This window comes from Sus scrofa, chromosome 1 (assembly GCF_054392235.1).
Source record: "Sus scrofa isolate SSC_HxYL_T2T_F1_AM1 chromosome 1, Sscrofa_HxYL_maternal_Yorkshire_Landrace_v2.0, whole genome shotgun sequence".
Classification (NCBI taxonomy): Eukaryota; Metazoa; Chordata; class Mammalia; order Artiodactyla; family Suidae; genus Sus; species Sus scrofa.
Window position 1 is genome coordinate 105519126 of NC_139383.1, and position 18619 is coordinate 105537744.

General features: G+C 43.3%; 1 protein-coding gene across 1 annotated transcript in view; it reads right to left on the reverse strand.

Moving 5' to 3' along the window:
- LOXHD1 (lipoxygenase homology PLAT domains 1) overlaps positions 1–18619 on the reverse strand; it is a 196111-nt gene that overhangs the window by 132140 nt on the left and 45352 nt on the right. The window contains exons 6-8 of the mRNA XM_084964969.1: positions 14400–14548; positions 5995–6118; positions 3323–3573 (exon numbers count right to left, since the gene is read on the reverse strand). Coding sequence (XP_084821095.1) covers positions 3323–3573; positions 5995–6118; positions 14400–14548 — 524 coding nt within the window. The remainder of the gene's footprint in view (positions 1–3322; positions 3574–5994; positions 6119–14399; positions 14549–18619) is intronic.

Sequence of the window (18619 nt, forward strand, 5' to 3'; positions counted from 1 at the left end):
GCAGCAACAGCTCCAATTAGACCCCTAGCCTGGAAATATCCATATGCCACAGGTGCGGCCCTAAAAAGACAAAAAGAAAAAAAATTTCTTTGAACAATACAAAATGCATTAACCATAAAGGAAAAGATAGGACAGATTGCTTTTAAACTAAATCTTCTCTCCCTCACAGAACATTGTAAACAAATTATAAAAAGATAATTGAACATAACCTATCAACAAAGGATTAATATCCAGATTTAATAAACAATTCCTAAATGTAAATCCAGAAATAGATTAATCAATAGAAAAATCAATTATCGCAACATTCTAAGTGAGCTATACTTCAATAAAACTTTAAAAACAAAAAAAAAAAAGAAAAATCAGCAAAGGACATGAACAGGTTGTTTACAGAATACAGAAACAAAGAGATGTTCAATTTCAGGAGAAATCATGAAAATAAAAATTAAAACCACAATGAAATCAGTTTATAACCCTTCCCAAATGGTGAAAATTTAAAATCCAGGCAATATCTAGTGTTGATAAGGATGCACAGAAAAAAATGTCTCTTACACATGGCTGGTAGGAGAATAAATGGTGCAACTACTTGGAAACACAAACTGGAATACTTTGGAAACACATTTATGCTTCACAACTAAAGATTCACTGACCCTAAGACCTAGAATGTCCATCCTGAGATATACACACAAGAATTTCATGGAAGCATTGTTTATAATAGCAAAAATCAAGAAACAACTCCAAAATGTCCATCAATAGAAGAATGACAAATAAATTGTAATCAGTTCATGCAATGGAATGGATAGGAAATATGATAGCTTCTGTTATCAATTTCAGATAATGTGGAGTGAAAACTGCTAGTTACTGGACTTCCCCTGTGGCCTATAGCGTATTGTCTCTGCCATGGCTCTGGTCCAATTCTGGCATGACATGGGTGTGGCCAAACACTTTAAAAAAATGCTAGTTACCAACAATATACACATGGGCATAATAGTGTATTTTCTTTGAGAGAGACAGGATTATATGGTTGGGGAAGGGCACAGGAATCAAAAGCATTGAAAACATTCTATTGAGTTGAGTGGTAAACAAAATTGACTTTTTAAAAAATCATTTTCTATATCTTACTTTTACTATGTATATTGTTTAAGGCATAAAAGTTCCACAGAATAGAGAACCCAGAAATAAACCCAGACACATACTGTCAACTAATCTTCAGCAAAAGAGGCAAGAATACAAAATGGGAAAAAGACAGTCTCTTCAGCAAGAGGGGCTGGGAAAATTGGACAGAGGTATGTAAATCAATGAAACTAGAACACACCCTCACACTGTGCACAAAAATAAACTCAAAATGGTTCAAAGGCTTAAACATAAAACAAGACATCATAAAACTCCTAGAAGAGAACATAGGCAAAACATTCTCTGGCATCAACCGTACAAATGTTTTCTTTGGTCAGTCTCCTAAGGCAATAGGAATAAAACCAAAAATAAACCAATGAGACCTAATCAAACTGACAAGCTTTTGCACAGCAGAGGAAGCCATAAAAAATTGAAAAGACAACCTATGGAATGAGAGAAAATTATTGCAAACAATGCAACCAACAAGGGCTTAATCTCCAAAATATACAATCAACTCACACAACTCAACAGCAAAACAAAACAAAACAAAACAAAACTGAAGAATGGGCAAAAGAGCTTGGTAGACATTTCTCCAAAGAAGACACATGGATGGCCAACAGGCACATTAAAAAAAAAAAAAAAAAAGCTTAATATCACTAATTTTTAGAGAAATGCAAATCAAAATAAAAATGAGGTACCATCTCACACTAGTCAGAATGACTGTCATTAATAAGTCTACAAATAACAAATGCTGGTGAGGGTGTGGAGAAAAGAGAACCCTCCTACACTGTTTCTGGGAATGTAAACTGGTACAATCATTATGGAAAATAGTATGGCGGTTCCTCAGAAAACTAAATATAGAACTACCGAATGATCTAGCAATCCCACTCCTGGGCATATATATGGACAAAACTACAACTCAAAAAGATACATGCACCCCTATGTTCATTGCAGCACTATTCACAATAGCCAAGACATGGAAACAACGTAAACGTCCATGGACAGATGAATGATTAAGAAGATGTGGTACATATACACAATGGAATACTACTCAGCCATAAAAAAGAACAAAATAATGCCATTTGCAGCAATATGGATGCAACTAGAGATACTCATACTAAGTAAAGTAAGTCAGAAAGAGAAAGACAAATACCATATGATATCACTTACATGTGGAATCTAAAATATGGCACAGATGAACCTATCTACAGAACAGAAACAGACTCATAGACGTGGAGAACAGACTTGTCGCTGCCAGGGATGAGGGGAAGGAGTGAGATGGACTGCGGGGCTGGGGTTAGTAGATGAAAAATGTTACATTTAGAATGGAAAAGCCCTGAGATTCTGCTATATAGCATAGGGAATTATCCAATCACAATATGATAAAAAGAATGTGTATGTGTATATATATATATATATATATATATATATATATATATATGTATGTATAGCTGGGTCACTTTGCTATACAGCAGAAATTGACAGAACTTTGAAAATGAACTATAGCAAAAAATTTTTTAAAAGTGGTCCGTTTACAGATGTGAAAATTGAAATAATAGAAGTTTCAACTTAAAAAAAATTAAGCAATGGAGGACAGACTTGTGGTTGCTAAGGGGTGGGAGGTGGGGGAGGGATGGATGAGGAGTTTGGGGTTAGCAGATATAAGCTATTATATGAAGAATGGAGAAACAACAAGGTCCTACTTCAAAAAAATTAAGCATAAACATTCCACAATACAAATATATTTTTAAAAGTACTTGTTGCAGTTCCCTGGTGGCCTCATGGTTAAGGATTTGGTGTTGTCACTGCTGTGGCTCCGGTTTGATCCCTGGCCTGGGAACTTCCACGTGCCATGGGTATGGCCAAAAATACATAAATAAATAAAAATATGTGTTGATTGAGAGTTTTCTAAGCTGAAGTGGAACACCAAAACCAGGAATCAGTTTATAACCACCCACTGGGCACCTCTGGATAAACGACCCTATGTTTGGTCCTTGGGTGCATGTACAGAACAGTCCCCCTTCCTCACCACCAAGGTCAGGAGACAACATTGATGGGCATGTTACCGTCCAAACGGCTTCGGAAAAGGGATTCCCCGGGGGCTCTGTAACTGGCCCAAAGAAGCAGGAAGTAGGATTCAGGTTAGAGTTTGTATTTGTAAGTTAAGGACAAGGGCTGGATCAGGGCAGGGTCTTCTCTGGGCTTCCCTTACCTTCTCGCAGTACCAGCCTCTGTTGACGCCCACATTGCCATGTCCGATGGAGACCCGGCTCAGGGGGCTGAGGAGGACGGCCAGCTCGATGTGGAAGATGTCTGTGCGCCCACGGTCAAACACACCGCCCTCCAGGAAGATTTTCCCGCTGTTCTTACTTCCTCTGGCCCCGTACATGACCAAGTAGATTTTGGATTTGGTCCCAGCCCCCCGAATATCCCCAGTGAAGACAGTGACAATATAGGAAATAGCTGGTATGGAAACAAGAGGGGGAAGGAGAGGTTGGGAAGCAAATTCATGACAATATCCTTCCCACTTTCTCCGCCACCTGGCTGTACCTCCCTGGCCCCCCCTCTGCCATGCAACCTCATTCCTGCCGAGTCCTTGTCCCCTAGATGACATCTAGTGTCCCTCTCAACTTCACATTATCTTTCTCTGAGCTTATGTGTCACCATATCTGAATTTAGGAACAAACTGCAGGTTACAGGAAGCTGCCAGCCCCGATTACAGGACACTAACAAAAAGAAGGAAGAGCTAGGGTTTGGTTAAGAATAGCACTTATTATTAATGCTAATTACCATGTGCATATTATTAATAGCTGCCGGATGAATTCTATTATGTCTCATTTAATTATAAGAGTCAACTCGATGAATAGAGTTTTATATTTGGGGCTATCTGATTCATTGAACTTGCTCTTTTGCTCATAGCTTAAAAACATAATTCTTGGGAGTTCTCTTGTGGTGCTGTGGGTTAAGGATCCAGCCTTGTCATTGCAGTAGTTTGGGTCCCTGCTGTAATGCAAGTCGATCCCTGGCATGGGAACATCCACAATGCTGCAGGTGCAGCCGAAAAAAGAAAAAGAAAAAACCATAACCAAAACATGGGGGGTGACAGAGGATTGGGGGAGAGAGAGGACATTGTAGGTGGGCCCATTTGGGGTTTTGTCAGTCAGAGGGCAATGTGAGGACATGGAGTTCTGGGGAAGAGGCAGCAAGGGGTAGATTAAACTCTGAGAGGAGACAGAGTAAAGGAAAACACCAAAGACAAACATTTGAACAGGAAACTAGGAAATTCTGCTAAGGCCTCTGGCTTGCATGTTTTCACTCTGGAGTCTAGGAAAAGTGGTACCTTAAGCTTTGTTAATTGCCCCACCTCCTTTCATCCTACTATCATTACCTGACCCCAGAGAAATTTAAAATCCCAAATATCGGGGGTGGGGGGTAGCACATGTAACTATGCAGACACGTTATTCATTCATACATTCACACCATCCTTTGTTCAACATTTACTGAGTGCAGACCATGACTGGCCTGGGAGAATATGAAGATAAAAGCGAGTGGTCACAGCCCTCAAGGAGTGGGTCTCCAGTTTACTTCACAACACATGGACAGACAGTGTTCTTACACCAGACATACTGCATGGCCTAGCCTGTCAGCACTTCCAGCCTCTGTCGTTTGCCCTCCTCCTCTACCCATGGAAGCCAGTAATAGTAATGTGGCTAAAGGGGGCAGATTAAATCTGCCCTAGCATATGTTTTCAAGTAAATAATTCGCAAACTCTAGGTATAAACTTGTGACACTCCCCAGAGTGGTCAGGCCAGGCCAAGGTGCCCCAAGGCCAAGGTTGAGAAGTGCTGCAGCACTTGGTTTCCTAAACAAGAGCCACAAAATTCTGTCCAAAATATCTGGAGCAAAATAAGGGAGAGACAGTCTTGTCTAGAGGGAGAGGGATGGGTCTAGAGGAAGTGACTGGAAACAGGAACTAGAGAAGCAGCAAGAAGAGAAGAGGCATAACAGGCGGAGGAGAAAGCCTGTTCCAGAGGGAAAGGCTGAAGCTAAGGGGTGGGGCGAGGGAAGGCGCATGGGTGAGGGGTGGGAGGGGAGAGGATGCAGGTGCCCAACAGAGTCAAAGGCACATGAGGCGAGGGATGGTGTGTGAAGTGGCAGGACAAGGTGTTGAAAGCTGCTGCTGAAATGGTCAACTGGAGCCCAACTGTGGAGCAATTCTTATACCCCAGAACTTGGACCCATTCTCCGCACAGGGGGAGAGCCATGGGAGGGTCTGACCCTGAGCACATTCTCAGCTGTGCCCTAGATTTTTCTGGAACATCTGTGAACTTGCATGCTTGGAGTTTTAGGTTTTCATGGAATTCACACAGGGTAGAGATTTAGGAGGCAGACCAAATCCTGGATCTGTCACTCGTTGGCTGTATGACCTTGAACAGGTCTTTTAACATGGGATCATTTTCCTCATCTGTGAAATAGGAACAATAGCTGTTCCTATATTCTAGGATGGTTGTGAGGATTAGAGAGGACGACACGGATCAGGTGCCTAAAGAGAGCCTGGCATGTAGTAATCACTCAGTTATCAGAGTTAAGAGTAAATCAACATCCTCATAAACATTCACATGTATGAGCAGCTCACATCCTGGCCCCATCCTAGGGATAATTTCTCTTGCCCTGGGAAGTCAGGGTTTGCTCGGGGCACTGCCCCATGTCCTCTGGCATCAGCTGAGTCCAGCCCAGAGGAACAGAAGACTTTTGGGGGAAGGAGGAATGCTATTGGAAGACAGGGCTGGTTCCTACTTGACTTCAGGCTTCCAGACCCATAGAAGAGAACACCGACCCTCAGGCAGAAAGAAAGCCAGCTGTCCCCCCTTTCTTCAGTTCTACCTGTGGTCTCAGCTCCGCCCACTAAGATATCCCTTTGGATTTTGCCATCGTCTTCGTCCAAGGCCAGCCAGCGGTTAAGAGGGAAATCATACTTTCTTTTGTTCCCAATATCTTCAATGACAATCTGAGAAGGAGAAAAGTGGGAAGGAAAGTTAAGTATCCTCTAGGGCACACCTGGTGACTGAATCCAATTCCTCCATCACTCGAGTGTACTCTAAGTGTACACTCTTGGAGTTCCCTGATGGCTCAGCCAACAATTAAGGATCCCTCATTGTTGCTACTGTGGCACACATTCAATCCCTGGCCTAAGAACTTCTGCATCCGAAAAATTTTTAAAAAATAGGAAACATAGGTTCTCATCTCTTTGGTGGTCCAAGGTAAGCTTAACACAAGGATACACCTGTTGTCAGGGAAAGTTTGCGGTGCACTGAGAATAACACAGGAATGACTGACTGTTAATTGCCTCCTTCTTGAATTAATGAGCCTATGTTCCCTCCTCTGCTGCAGATCATTTAAAAAAACAAAACAAAACAGTGCAAGAAACTTAACAGGATGTGCCCTGAGAGACTAAGGCACCAGAACTGGAAGCCTGGATTTGCAGACACCGCCAAGATCATCATCTTCCTCGTCTGCTGAAGGTTGGGATTCCGACCTTCTTGCTAAGAAGCAGAGTCCATGCAGAGGGAACTACAAGCGCTAAATCTGGGACACAGACTCCCAGGATCTGATGACCAGATCAGAAAAGGTCAGCCACTGACAGTGAAGCTAGGAGAACTGGCCATCTATGAAGCCCCTCGGGGGACGCACATGTCACTGAGGTTGGCGAGGCTGAGGTAAATGCATCTTCTAGAGCACACCAAGATGCTGAGGGGCCCTCCCCAAATGTCCCAGGAACATCTAACTGAAAACTCACTCTAAGATTAAGCGGGATCATCAATAACTAAACTGAGTCCTCCAGTTATAACTGGAGGGTAGAAGCATCTGGTCACAGACAGAGTGAGTTGGAAAGTAAAAATATCTGCCCAGGTGTTCCCAGGACTGCCTGATAGAGGGGGGCTCTGATTTTCAGTGAAAGACTCACTTCTAAGATCAAAGTGTCTGCAGTGTGAAAACAGGGCATGCCTTGACCTGCCTAACAGCATCTCACCTTGTTCCAATTCAATGCTCATCAAGGAAACTTCTGGGCTCAGAGCTGGTCTCCTGAGGATACCACCCCCCAGGGAAGGGCTAGTAGCTGAGCCACTGACCAGGCCCAGCCACCCCACCAGGCTTCTTTCTCCAAATAAACCAGCATTCAAGCTCTGGTTTATTTATTTATTTATTTATTTTTTTGCTATTTCTTGGGCCGCTCCCGCGGCATATGGAGTTTCCCAGGCTAGGGGTCTAATCGGAGCTGTAGCCACCAGCCTACGCCAGAGCCACAGCAACGCGGGATCCGAGCTGCGTCTGCAACCTACACCACAGCTCACGGCAACGCCGGATCGTTAACCCACTGAGCAAGGGCAGGGACCGAACCCGCAACCTCATGGTTCCTAATCGGATTCGTTAATCACTGCGCCACGACGGGAACTCCTCAAGCTCTGGTTTATAAGTCAGTCCCGTGTGAGTTTGGTTGGTGTGAGTCACGCTTCAGATCTTGCTGATTTGATGGGTGTCTGTACTTTCAGAGCTGAATGCCTGGACACTACTATGTGGCCTGTCACAGAAGGAAGTCCAGCTTCTCCCAGCTTATCTATCTGTGCATTTATCTCTGGCTTTCATCTCCTGGGGTGGGGAAGGGGGAGACTGGGAAGCCACGGACGAGGATCTGGGCTATTTCTCCTAACCCCCTTTACTCAGACTTTCACAGACTTAGAAAAGCAAGGTGAAGAAAGAAAGGACTTGTTTTATCTGGTAAGCTGTCAAATCTACTAATAAACCCAGATATACAGATTCACCATTTCTGTCTTCATGGACTGGTGTGCCAGCCATGATTCCAAGAGTGAAAGACAACTACCCTCACAGTTCACGGAGATGTCAGCATGTAGAAGGCAGTCCACCTGAATGTGGATTTCCTTCCTTTCTTTCTTTCATTCTTTCTTTCTTTTTTTTTTTTTTTTTTTGGTCTTTTCAGGGCCACACCTGTGGCATTTGGGATGTTCTCAAGCGAGGGGTCAAATCAGAGCTGCAGCTGCCAGCCTACACCACAGCCACAACAATGCCAGATTCAAGCCACATCTGCAAACTACGCCTTGGCTTGTGGCAATGCCTTAACCCACTGAGAAAGGCCAGGGATCAAACCTGCATCCTCAGGGACACTATGTCAAATTCTTAACCCACAAGTAACAATGAGAACTCCTGATTCTGGATTTGCTAATTCTTGGCACAGTGGAAAGAATCCAGACTCAGAGTCCAGAGGACTTGGGGCAGGTCCCAGCCCTGCCACTGAATTGCTGTGGGACCTCAGGCAGGTCCTCTAGTGGAGCAGAAGGCCTACTGGCAGCATGATGTTCCATCCTGGGACAGTTGCTCTTTGGAGGTGGTTGTTGAGCTGAATTGATCATTTGAGTCAGTCACAAACTGTTGGGCTAACCAGACATGGGGACGGAGGCCACATGCAAAGCCTGGGGGAGGGGACGAAGAGCGGGGACAGGGGTTATTGGTCACCCTCAGGCCACCAGCTGGGGCTGAGGAACACACATGAGCAACCAACAAAGGAAGAAAAGGAGGGAGACAATCTATGAAGGAGTTAATTATACCAGCTTTCAGACTTATCCCACCAAGCCCTCACATAAATACCAAAGGAGCAGTTGCTGAGTGCATCCAAGGCAACTAGCCTGGTGGTTTTGAGAATGGGACCACTTATTGGACAAGTGTCAAATCTGGAAACACAGCCAAGTTAAAAACCCATTCAACTGGTGTTTCTGGGGAAGTGCAGACAAGCAAGTCAACCAGAGTGAGTTGAGGAGAGGCAGCCAGTTGGAGGAGGCAGGAGGTTAGGGCTGGCTATGCATTGTGAAGTGATGAGAGGTGGCCAGCAGTTCCCCTAGACTCTGGTTTTCAGCTTGCCCCTCCGCCACCCCACCCCCTGGTACCTAAGACCCTCCTTCCTCTTTTATCATCATAATCCTTCTTTCAGGAAAATATCCAATAAATCCAGGTACACTGACCTATAAAGAGCTTGAATTATTTTTACGTCTGGTCCCCAGGGAACATTGTGGTTTGGCTTTAACTTAATTAAAGTTAGGAATTCTTCAGAAACTAGTGAACCTTCAGAGGGACACCCACCTTGGCATTGGAGTATAGGTGAGGGTCTGCTCCAGGTGAGGATCCCTGAACTCGCCCCTGCACATAATCTGGCCTCAAAGAAAATAACCAGTCTCACACTGAAAGCAGCTTGCTTGGCCTGTGGTTTAAAATACTGTCTGACTAGCAAAGAGTAAGAAGAGAAAAAGAAGGAGAGGAAGGAGAAAGAGTAGGAGAGAGGAAGGGAGGAAATATCATTCTGAAGAATGAGAAGAAGAGCTGAACTCTGGAAAGGACTGAATAAAGGATGCAGAAAAAGAATTCAAGAAACCAGTATGCTTAGTAGACATAAGAAGATGTGGTCTTTTAGGAAAAAAAGGGCTCCAGTGGAAAGCAATAAGATGTTATGAAAAGAGATCCAGGGAGTTCCCATTGTGGCTCAGTGGGTTAAGAACCTGACTAGTATCCATGAAGATGCACGTTTGATCCTTGGCCTCTTTCAGTGGGTAAGAAATCAGCATTGCCACAAGCTGTGGTGTAGGTCACAGGTGCAGCTCAGATCTGGCATTGCTGTGGCTGTGGTTTAGGATGGCAGCTGCAGCTCCAATTCAACCCCTAGCCTGGGAACCTCCATATGCGACAGGGCAGCCCTAAAAAGAAAAATATAGAAAGGAAAAAAAAAAACAAAACAAAACAGAACCAGAACCAAATTATATAAGGAAAGGTATCAAAAAGGCAAAACTACACAGCAGCAAGTACATCAAAGTTTTTACAATTTTTCATGCCCTTTAACCAGGTCCTAGGAATTAATTGTAGGAAATAATCATAGATATACATAAAGATAAGCTACAAGAATGTGTGTCACAGCACTATTTACAGTTATCAATAATTTTGAGGAAAAAAATTGAAATGTTCAATAGAGGTGAATTGGTTTAATAATGCATGGATATCTGGGCAATGAAATATCATTATGTAGTCATTAAAAATTACATTGTGAAATATCAATGTTATTCTGTTTAAAAAACATGGGGAAATATGCATGTTACATTTCAAAGTTAAAGTAAAGCAGTTTGTAAACCATTCTGTTTATTATGACCCCATTATTTTAAAATGACATGTGTATTAATTCACAGAAAAATGTCTGGAAGATATGTATCAAAACACAAACACTGGTTATCTTTGTGTGGTGAAATTATGGTGGTTTAGATTATTTTATTTTAGCTTATTTACAATGAATACATTCTACTTTTGTAAGAAGAAAAAATAATTAGAAGTATTAAGAATTAGAGTTCCCGTCGTGGCGCAGTGGTTAACGAATCCGACTAGGAACCATGAGGTTGCGGATTCGGTCCCTGCCCTTGCTCAGTGGGTTAAAGGATCCGGCGTTGCCGTGAGCTGTGGTGTAGGTTGCAGACGCGGCTCGGATCCCGCGTTGCCGTGGCTCTGGCGTAGGCTGGTGGCTACAGCTCTGATTCAACCCCTAGCCTGGGAACCTCCATATGCCCCAGGAGCGGCCCAAGAAATAGCAACAACAACAACAAAAAGACAAAAAGACAAAAAAAAAAAAAAAAAAAGAATTAGGAAGCTCCCGTTGTGGTGTAGCAGAAATGAATCCAACTAGTATCCATGAGGACACAAGTTCAATCCTTGGCCTTTCCCAGTGGGCCAAGGATCCAGCACTGCTGTGAGCTGTGGTGTAGGTCGAAGATTCGGCTCGGATCTGGCGTTGCCGTGGCTGTGGTGTAGGCCAGGCAGCTGCAGCTCCGATTTGACCCCTAGCCTGGGAAACTCCATATGCCACAAGTGTGGCCCTAAAAAACAAACAAACAGACAAAAAAAGAATTAAAATGCACATTAATAAGAGAAAGAAATGGAACTGATGATATGAAAAAGTAAATCAATAATGAAGTGGGGGAATTTTACAAGTTCTTATGGAATGCAAAGACAATAGAGATGCAAGGAATAAAAAGGAGATTGAGAGCAGAGAATGGAGAGCCAATAAATGGATAACTGGTGTTCCTGAAGAAGAGATCAGAAGAATCTAGTATATAAGAAAGAGAAAGAAGGAAAGAAAGAAAGAAAGAAAGAAAGAAAGAAAGAAAGAAAGAAAGAAAGAAAGAAGGGAGGGAGGGAGGGAGGGAGGGAGGGAGGGAGGGAGGGAAGGAAGGAAGGAAGGAAGGAAGGAAGGAAGGGAGATCCTAAGCATCCTAGAAAAGACTTATCATGTTCCAGAGAAGTTAAAAACAAATGAAGGAAAGAAGGAAGGAAGAAAGGAAGGAGGGGGAAAGGGGAGGGAAGGGGAATGGAGGTGAATGAACTAGCAAAGACCTACCAGCAAGACTTTTGAATTATAAAGAAAAAGGAAAAAATCGTACAAGCATCCTGGCTGGAAAAAACAAAAACAAAAACCAAAAACCATAAAACAGATTGTCCAGAAAGAAGCAAAGTCTGCTTGGCCTCGACATCAAATTTCAAAAGATAATGGAACAAGATTTACAATGCTTTTTTTTTTTTTTTTAAAATGTTCTCCTCCACAGATTTCACACCTTACCAAGCTGCCCTTTCCTTTGAGCGTGTAAATGACAAAAAGGCCTGTCTTGCTATACGAACCTGCTTCCTCCTTCATGAAAGCTTCTGAGATCACATCGGGAGAGGGCCCAAGTGATGAAGAAGGAAGCTGCCCTCACAAGGTGCAAGAGCAAAGACTGTGTCAAGGCAACCCTGAGGACCTGGAGTGCACTTTGCAGCTCTCTCCACTATAATCCGTTTTTATTCAGACTGTCTTCCTTCCCAGGGTGAAGGAACTGAGTTTCAGGGTACCTGCTCTGTGCCCCATCCTGGCTGAGGTTCTAAAACATGCATGTCTCCTCTCTTTCCTCTGCCCTGAAGAAGCACCTCTGCCTGCCCATTGGGCAGGGTTCTGGACTCCTACCTCATTTCTTTTCCAATTCAAGCAGCAGCTTCACTTAGCCTCCTGGAACCCCATTCAGCATCAGGCTGGCTGTGCTTGAGCCAGGCCCATCCCCTCATTTCAAAGGAAACTTGGCCATTCACTTGGTTCCACGGGCAAGAGCTGGGGAAGTGCCCTCAAGGAACTTGCAGGCTATTTATGGAAAGATGTTTAGCAGGCACTTAAGGATGCTCACTCAACACCCTTTCCAATCACCTTCTTAGCCTAGTTCTACCATAAGTGCTGGAAAGCCTACTTGAAGTTCCAGTTTCCATTGCAGCTAGGGTGGCCACAGGATACATTTCTGGCCAATGAAATGTAGGCAGGTATTCCTAGGAGGACTTTTGTTTCTCTGAAAATAAAGCAAGGCTTGCCAGAAAAAAAAAAAAAAATCTTCCCCCTTTGGTTTTCCTTTTCCTTCATGCCTGGAGCACAGATAAGATGTCTAGAGATTTCGGCAGCCATAATGTGATAATGAGACAAGTTGGAGGACGAAAGCTGCTGTGTTGAGGATGGTAACAGCAAGAAAGCAGGTGTCTCAGAAAGTGGCTGCACCAGCCCTGATCTGACTGTATCTGGATTTAATGTGAGATGAGAAAAATAAGCCCCCAATTGAATAACGCTGCATTCCAGTTTTCTGATGCTTGCAGCCAAATACAGTCCTAACTGACACGAGGGCAAATGAAGTTAAGGAATAACAAACAAAAGCTCAACCATCAGACAGCTTCATCCTAAATAGTCAAATTGTTACCAATCCGAGTGGGTTTGTTTTAAATGGTAAGATCTTTTCAAAACATTTTTCAAAAATATGTTCCACATCCATCTTTTCCTAACAATCTGTGATGGAGAGCCTCATGATGGAGGAAAATCCATGCAAAGGGCTTGTAACCCACTTTTAATGACCTCAGACTTCCATGAATTTTCAATATTCTTTTGGCTTTTTATGTCTTCTCTGATTCCCCATCACACTTCTCAACAACCCTACCAATTACAGTGCCTCTTTTCCCTTCTCTTTTTCTGCTACAGGCTTAAAATTACAGGAAGTGAATTTGCTAGAAGGGATTAAAGCAAGCACTAGACTCTGAGGGTTCTTGCCTTCAAAATCAGGGCAGGTACAGGGGCATGAGTTTTCTCATGAACTCTGAGTCAGATATGATTGAGCTTCTCAGAAGTCTTTTTGCTTTCTTCTTCTTTTTATCCACCCCCCCCCCCCACTTTTTTAGGGCCACACCTGCAGCATATGGAGGTTCCCAGGCTAGGAGTCAAATTAGAGCTGCAGCTGCCAGCCACAGCCACAGCCATGCCAAATCCAAGCCACATCTGCAACCTACACCACAGCTCACGGCAATGCCGGATCCTTAACCCACTGAGCGAGGCCAGGGATCAAACCTACATCCTCATGGATACTAGTCGGGTTTGTTACCACTGAGCCACAAAGAGAGCTCCCACTTTCTTCTTGATTCTTAACTTTGCCCTGGGTAAGTAAGATTACAGGGACCCAAGACCCAGAAATTTGAGGTATAAAACAGCAGCCCAGGATAAGTCATAAGTAAAGCTTGTGATTAGAGCGAAATGGATGCCACAAGCAAGCAGGGTTATAAATATTCATGGGAGGGAGAGGTTCTGGTGGCCAGAGTCAGGGAACAATTCATGGAAGAGACTTGAAGAATGATCAGACCCTGGCTGGGTTCGGATGAGAGAAACGGGCTTTCTAGGAGGGTGGTAACAAGTAGGCTTTCTAGGGAATTCCCTTTGTGGCTCAGTGGTAACGAACCTGACAAGTAACCATGAGAATGTGGGTTCGATCCCTGGCCCTGCTCAGCAGGTTATGGATCCGGTATTGCCATGAGCTGTGGTATAGGTCACAGACACATATTGGATCTGGTGTTATTGGGCTGTAGGTGTGGTGTAGGCGGGCAGCTATAGCTCCAACTCAACCTCTTGCGGGGAATTTACATATGCCAAGAGTGCGGCCCTAAAAAGTTTAAAAAAAAAAGTAGATTTTTCTAGAAAGGTGAAGTGTGGTAACAATGGGCTTTCCAGGGGAGTGGTAAAATTTGCAAAGTTTTTGAAGGCTTTGGAGAGAGCAGCGTGCTTGGCCAGGAAACTTAGGTAGAAGAGTGGAGACAGACAGATGTAAAGAGGGAAGTGAGGGCTGAAATATAACCTCTGAAGAGCCAGAATCCTTCCCCCCTAGTCCAAGGGACCACCGACAGGTGGCTGAACCCACCTTGGACAGGAACCAGCCTGCAGACCCTCCCTTGTTGTTGTGGCCAACATTGATCTTCATGAGCTGCCCCAGATCGGGGGCATCCAACATGAACTTGTCTTCAGCTCCCTTTTCAAAGTTGTCCTTTTCATTCTCCAGCCTCCTCTCGCCTGTAGGCACAGACCCATGAGAAAGTTACAAAGGAGACCAGACAGGGAGAGAGAACCAGCTCCAAACTTTAATGCACCGCCCACGGGAGGATGGCCTCAAAAGTCAGCACAGTGGGAGGTTGTGTGGATGGGGACACGCGGTGTGCAGGCAACTCTCCATATTTGGACTCAATTTTGGTGCGAACCTAAAACGGTTCTAAAAATTAGAGTTTATTGGAGTTCCTGCTGGGGCACAACAGGCTGGGTGGTATCCCTGCAGCACCAGGATGCAGGTTCAATCCCCAGCCCAGAGCGGTGGGTTACAAGGATCTGGTGTTGCTGCAGCAGCTGTGTAAGTCACAAATGTGGCTCGGATTTGATCCCTGACCCAGGAACTCCATATGCTGCAAGAAGGCCAAAAAAGAAAAGAAAATAGAAGTTACTAACTGAAAAAATAAAAATAAAAAATAAAAAGTCAGCCAAGGTAGCTTCACCCTGAGATCTATGGGCTCCATAAATCCCTCCAGTCAGTAGTTAAGGCAGAGGTTTGCCTTTGATTTGTGCCAGGGCCCAGAGGGGCTTCTGATTTCTGCCTTAGCCCAGAATCTCTACCCCATAAACCAATTTGCACCCCATCCCTGGACCTGAGGCTCTGCTTTGTTTTACCAGCTGCTTGTCCTGAACAAGGAGCACAACCATGGTCATTGGTCTAGGGGCTGTGGCTAGGACCTTGACCTCAGCTAGGAGTCTTCCTTAGGCCTGACATTTTTCTTTTTTTTACTTTTGCTTTTTAGGGCCACATCGACGGCATATGGAAGTTCCCAGGCTAGGGGTCACATTAGAGCTACAGATGCCATCTTACACCACAGCCACAGCAATGTGGGATCTGAGTCATGTGTGCCACCTACACCACAGCTCACAGCACCACCAGACCCTTAACCCACTGAGTGAGGCCAGGGATCAAAGCCATATCCTCATGGATACTAGTCAGATTCATTTTTGCTGTGCCCCTGTGGGAACTCCCAGGCCTGGCTCTTTTTCTGGAAAACAGCTATGACAACTATGATCAGACACTGCTGGGTGTTTAATATCATTTTGTCCCTCACTTTTTTCTCGACACCACCCAAGAGGGAGGCAATATTAACTGTTTTGCTGAAGAGGAAATTGAGAAGTTAAATAACTCACTAAAAGTCACACAGATGTTAAGAAGACAATTTGGACTCAATCTAACCTGTTCCTTCTAGTTTGCAGTTTTGTTATTACATTCCTAGGTCTATCGGTCATATCAACACTTACAACCTCACCTAGGCATCAGACGTTTTCTTCCTTTTCTAAAATTTGACTCTTTAAGTTTTTCTAAATTTTAAACTGCCACAATTCAAACACATAGAAAATAATATTAGGAGTCCCCACTGTGGCATAAGGGGGTCAGTGGCGTCTTTGCAGCATCAAGGATGCAGGTTCGATCCCCAGCCCGGTACAGTGGATTAAAGGAGCTGGTGTTGCCACAGCTATGGTGTAGGTCACAACTGTGGCTTGGATCTGACCCTTGACCCAGGAACTCCATATGCCTCAGGGCAGCCAAAAAAGAAAAAATAATAATATTAAGACACCCAGAGGTAAGAGGTATAACAGATATTAACATGTATAATTTCCTTAGGCCTTTCTTTTTTTTCTTTTTTTTTTTTTTTTTTTTTTTTTTTTTTTGGCCATACCTGAGGCATGCAAAAATTCCCAGGCCAGGGATCGAATCTGCACCAGAGTAGCAACCAGAGCCACAGCAGTGACAATGCTGGATCCCTAATTCACTGAGCCACCAGGGAACTCCCCTTTTTCTTTTTTAAAACAAAACAATGACAGGTCTGAAGCCTCACGTCCATCCCTTCCCCCATCTACCCTCTCCCCCAAACAAATACTATGGTCAGTTGGTATCCATTCTTCCCGTGAATTTTTGTTTGCACGTATGTATCCATAAAGTATACTATTCTTACATGCCTTAGAATGTTTCATAAATAACATCATAGTGTACAGCACTCTGTGTCAAGTTCCTTGCCTTGAGATGACAATGGCACCGCCCCATAAGTACTATTGTGAGGATTAACTGAATTAATGTGCACAAAGCCCCCTTAGGGCAGGCTGGAGCATGGTAAGTGCTATGTTACGGACTGGGGCTGTCACTACTGTTCCTGTAACCATCATCATAGCCTCCTTACACATCCTTGTGCAACTTACTTTCTTCAGTTAATATCACACTTTGGAGATTATTCTATTGGTGCTAGGAACAGAATTAGTCCAACTGCTGTATAAAGTCATTGAATGAAGAAAACACTATTATGGAGTTCCCATTGTGGCTCAGTAGGTTAAGAACCCAACGTTGTCTGTGAGGATTCAGGTTTGATCCCTGGCCCACTCAGTCAGTTAAGATCTGATGCTGCTGCAAACCAGAGCTTAGGGTGCAGATGCAACTTGGATCCAGTGGCTGTGGTGTAGATGGCACCTGCAGCTCCAACTTGACCCCCAGCCTGAGAACTTCCACAGCAGCCATAAAAAAAAAAAAAAAAAAAAAAAAGAAAGAAAGAAAGAAAGAAAGAAAACACTATGTACACATTCTTTTACTGATGTACATTTGGGTTGTTTCTAGTTGATTGCTAGTGCATATAGCACTTAAATGGACTCTTTTGTACCTACCTTCTGCTGCCTATTTGTAAAAACTAGATCTAAACAGATTCCTAGAGTTGCTGGGTCCTGAAGTGTGCTCATTCTCCATGTATTAAGTATTGCAAAATTGCCCTCCAGAATGGTCGTACTACATCAATTATCACCAGCAGTGCATGAGGGTTCCCATTCCCCATAACACATGTATTTATAATTTTGTATCAATGTACAAAGGTGTCTCATTATGGTTTTAATTTGCATTCCATCAATTATTTGAAAAGATTGAGAGATTATTTGAAAAGATGTCCATATGTATACATATGAGAGATTGGTTCATATATACAGGCCACTTAGGCTTTGCTTTTCATATACTTTATTATATTTTCCTATTGTATTTCCTTTGTCTATGCTTTTATCAAACAGACTTTTTTTCTTGTTTTAATGGACTTTATCAATATTTCCCTTTGTGCTTTTCGTGAATTGTTCAAAAAAATTCCATCCTAAATTGAAATTTTTTTTAAAAAAAGGCATTCTCTTAAAGTTTCTTCTAAAAATGTCATAGTTTGTTTTTGCACATTTAAGTCTCCAGCCCATCTGGAACTTATTTTTGTGTATGTTGAAAGGTAAAAGGATCTACTTTTATCTTTTCTCATATGGTTAGACAATTGTTTGAACACCCATAACTGAAGAGTCTATCCTTTTCTCTCTGATTTGTAATGCTACTCTCTCTGTGTTTATGGACTCTTTTTTTGTCTTTTTTTTTTTTTTTTTTTTTTTTTTTGTCTTTTCTAGGGCCTCACCCAAGGCATATGGAGGTTCCCAGGCTAGGGGTCCAATTGGAGCTGTAGCGACCAGCCTACGCCAGAGCTATAGCAATGCGGGATCCGAACCCCATTTGCAACCTACACCACAGCTCACAGTAACACCAATTCTTAACCAGCTGTGTGAGGCCAGGGATCAAACCTGCAACCTCATAGTTCCCAGTTGGATTCATTAACCACTGAGCCATGATGGGAACTCCTATAGACTCTTTATTCTATTGGTGTATTTGTTTATCCTTCTATCTATATCTATATCACGCTATTGGTTTTTAGAAATGTGATGTTTCAATATCTGGTAAGGTAAATATTCTCATATTAATAGTCGACATTATTTTCATTATTCAAAATAAGCTGTTTGTGGACATGAATTTTAAGAGCAGCTTAAGCTGTGAGATATTACCTTTTGGGAATTTGACTGAAATTGCATTGCATTTATAGAATAACTTGAAATTTTGGACAACTTTTTTGTTTGTTTTTGTCTTTTTAGGTCCACACTTGCGGTACCTGGAGGTTCCCAGGCTAAGGATCCAATCAGAGCTGTAACTGCCAGCCTACACCACAGCCACAGCAACCTGAGATCCAAGTCGAATCTGCAGCCTACATTGCAGCTCACAGC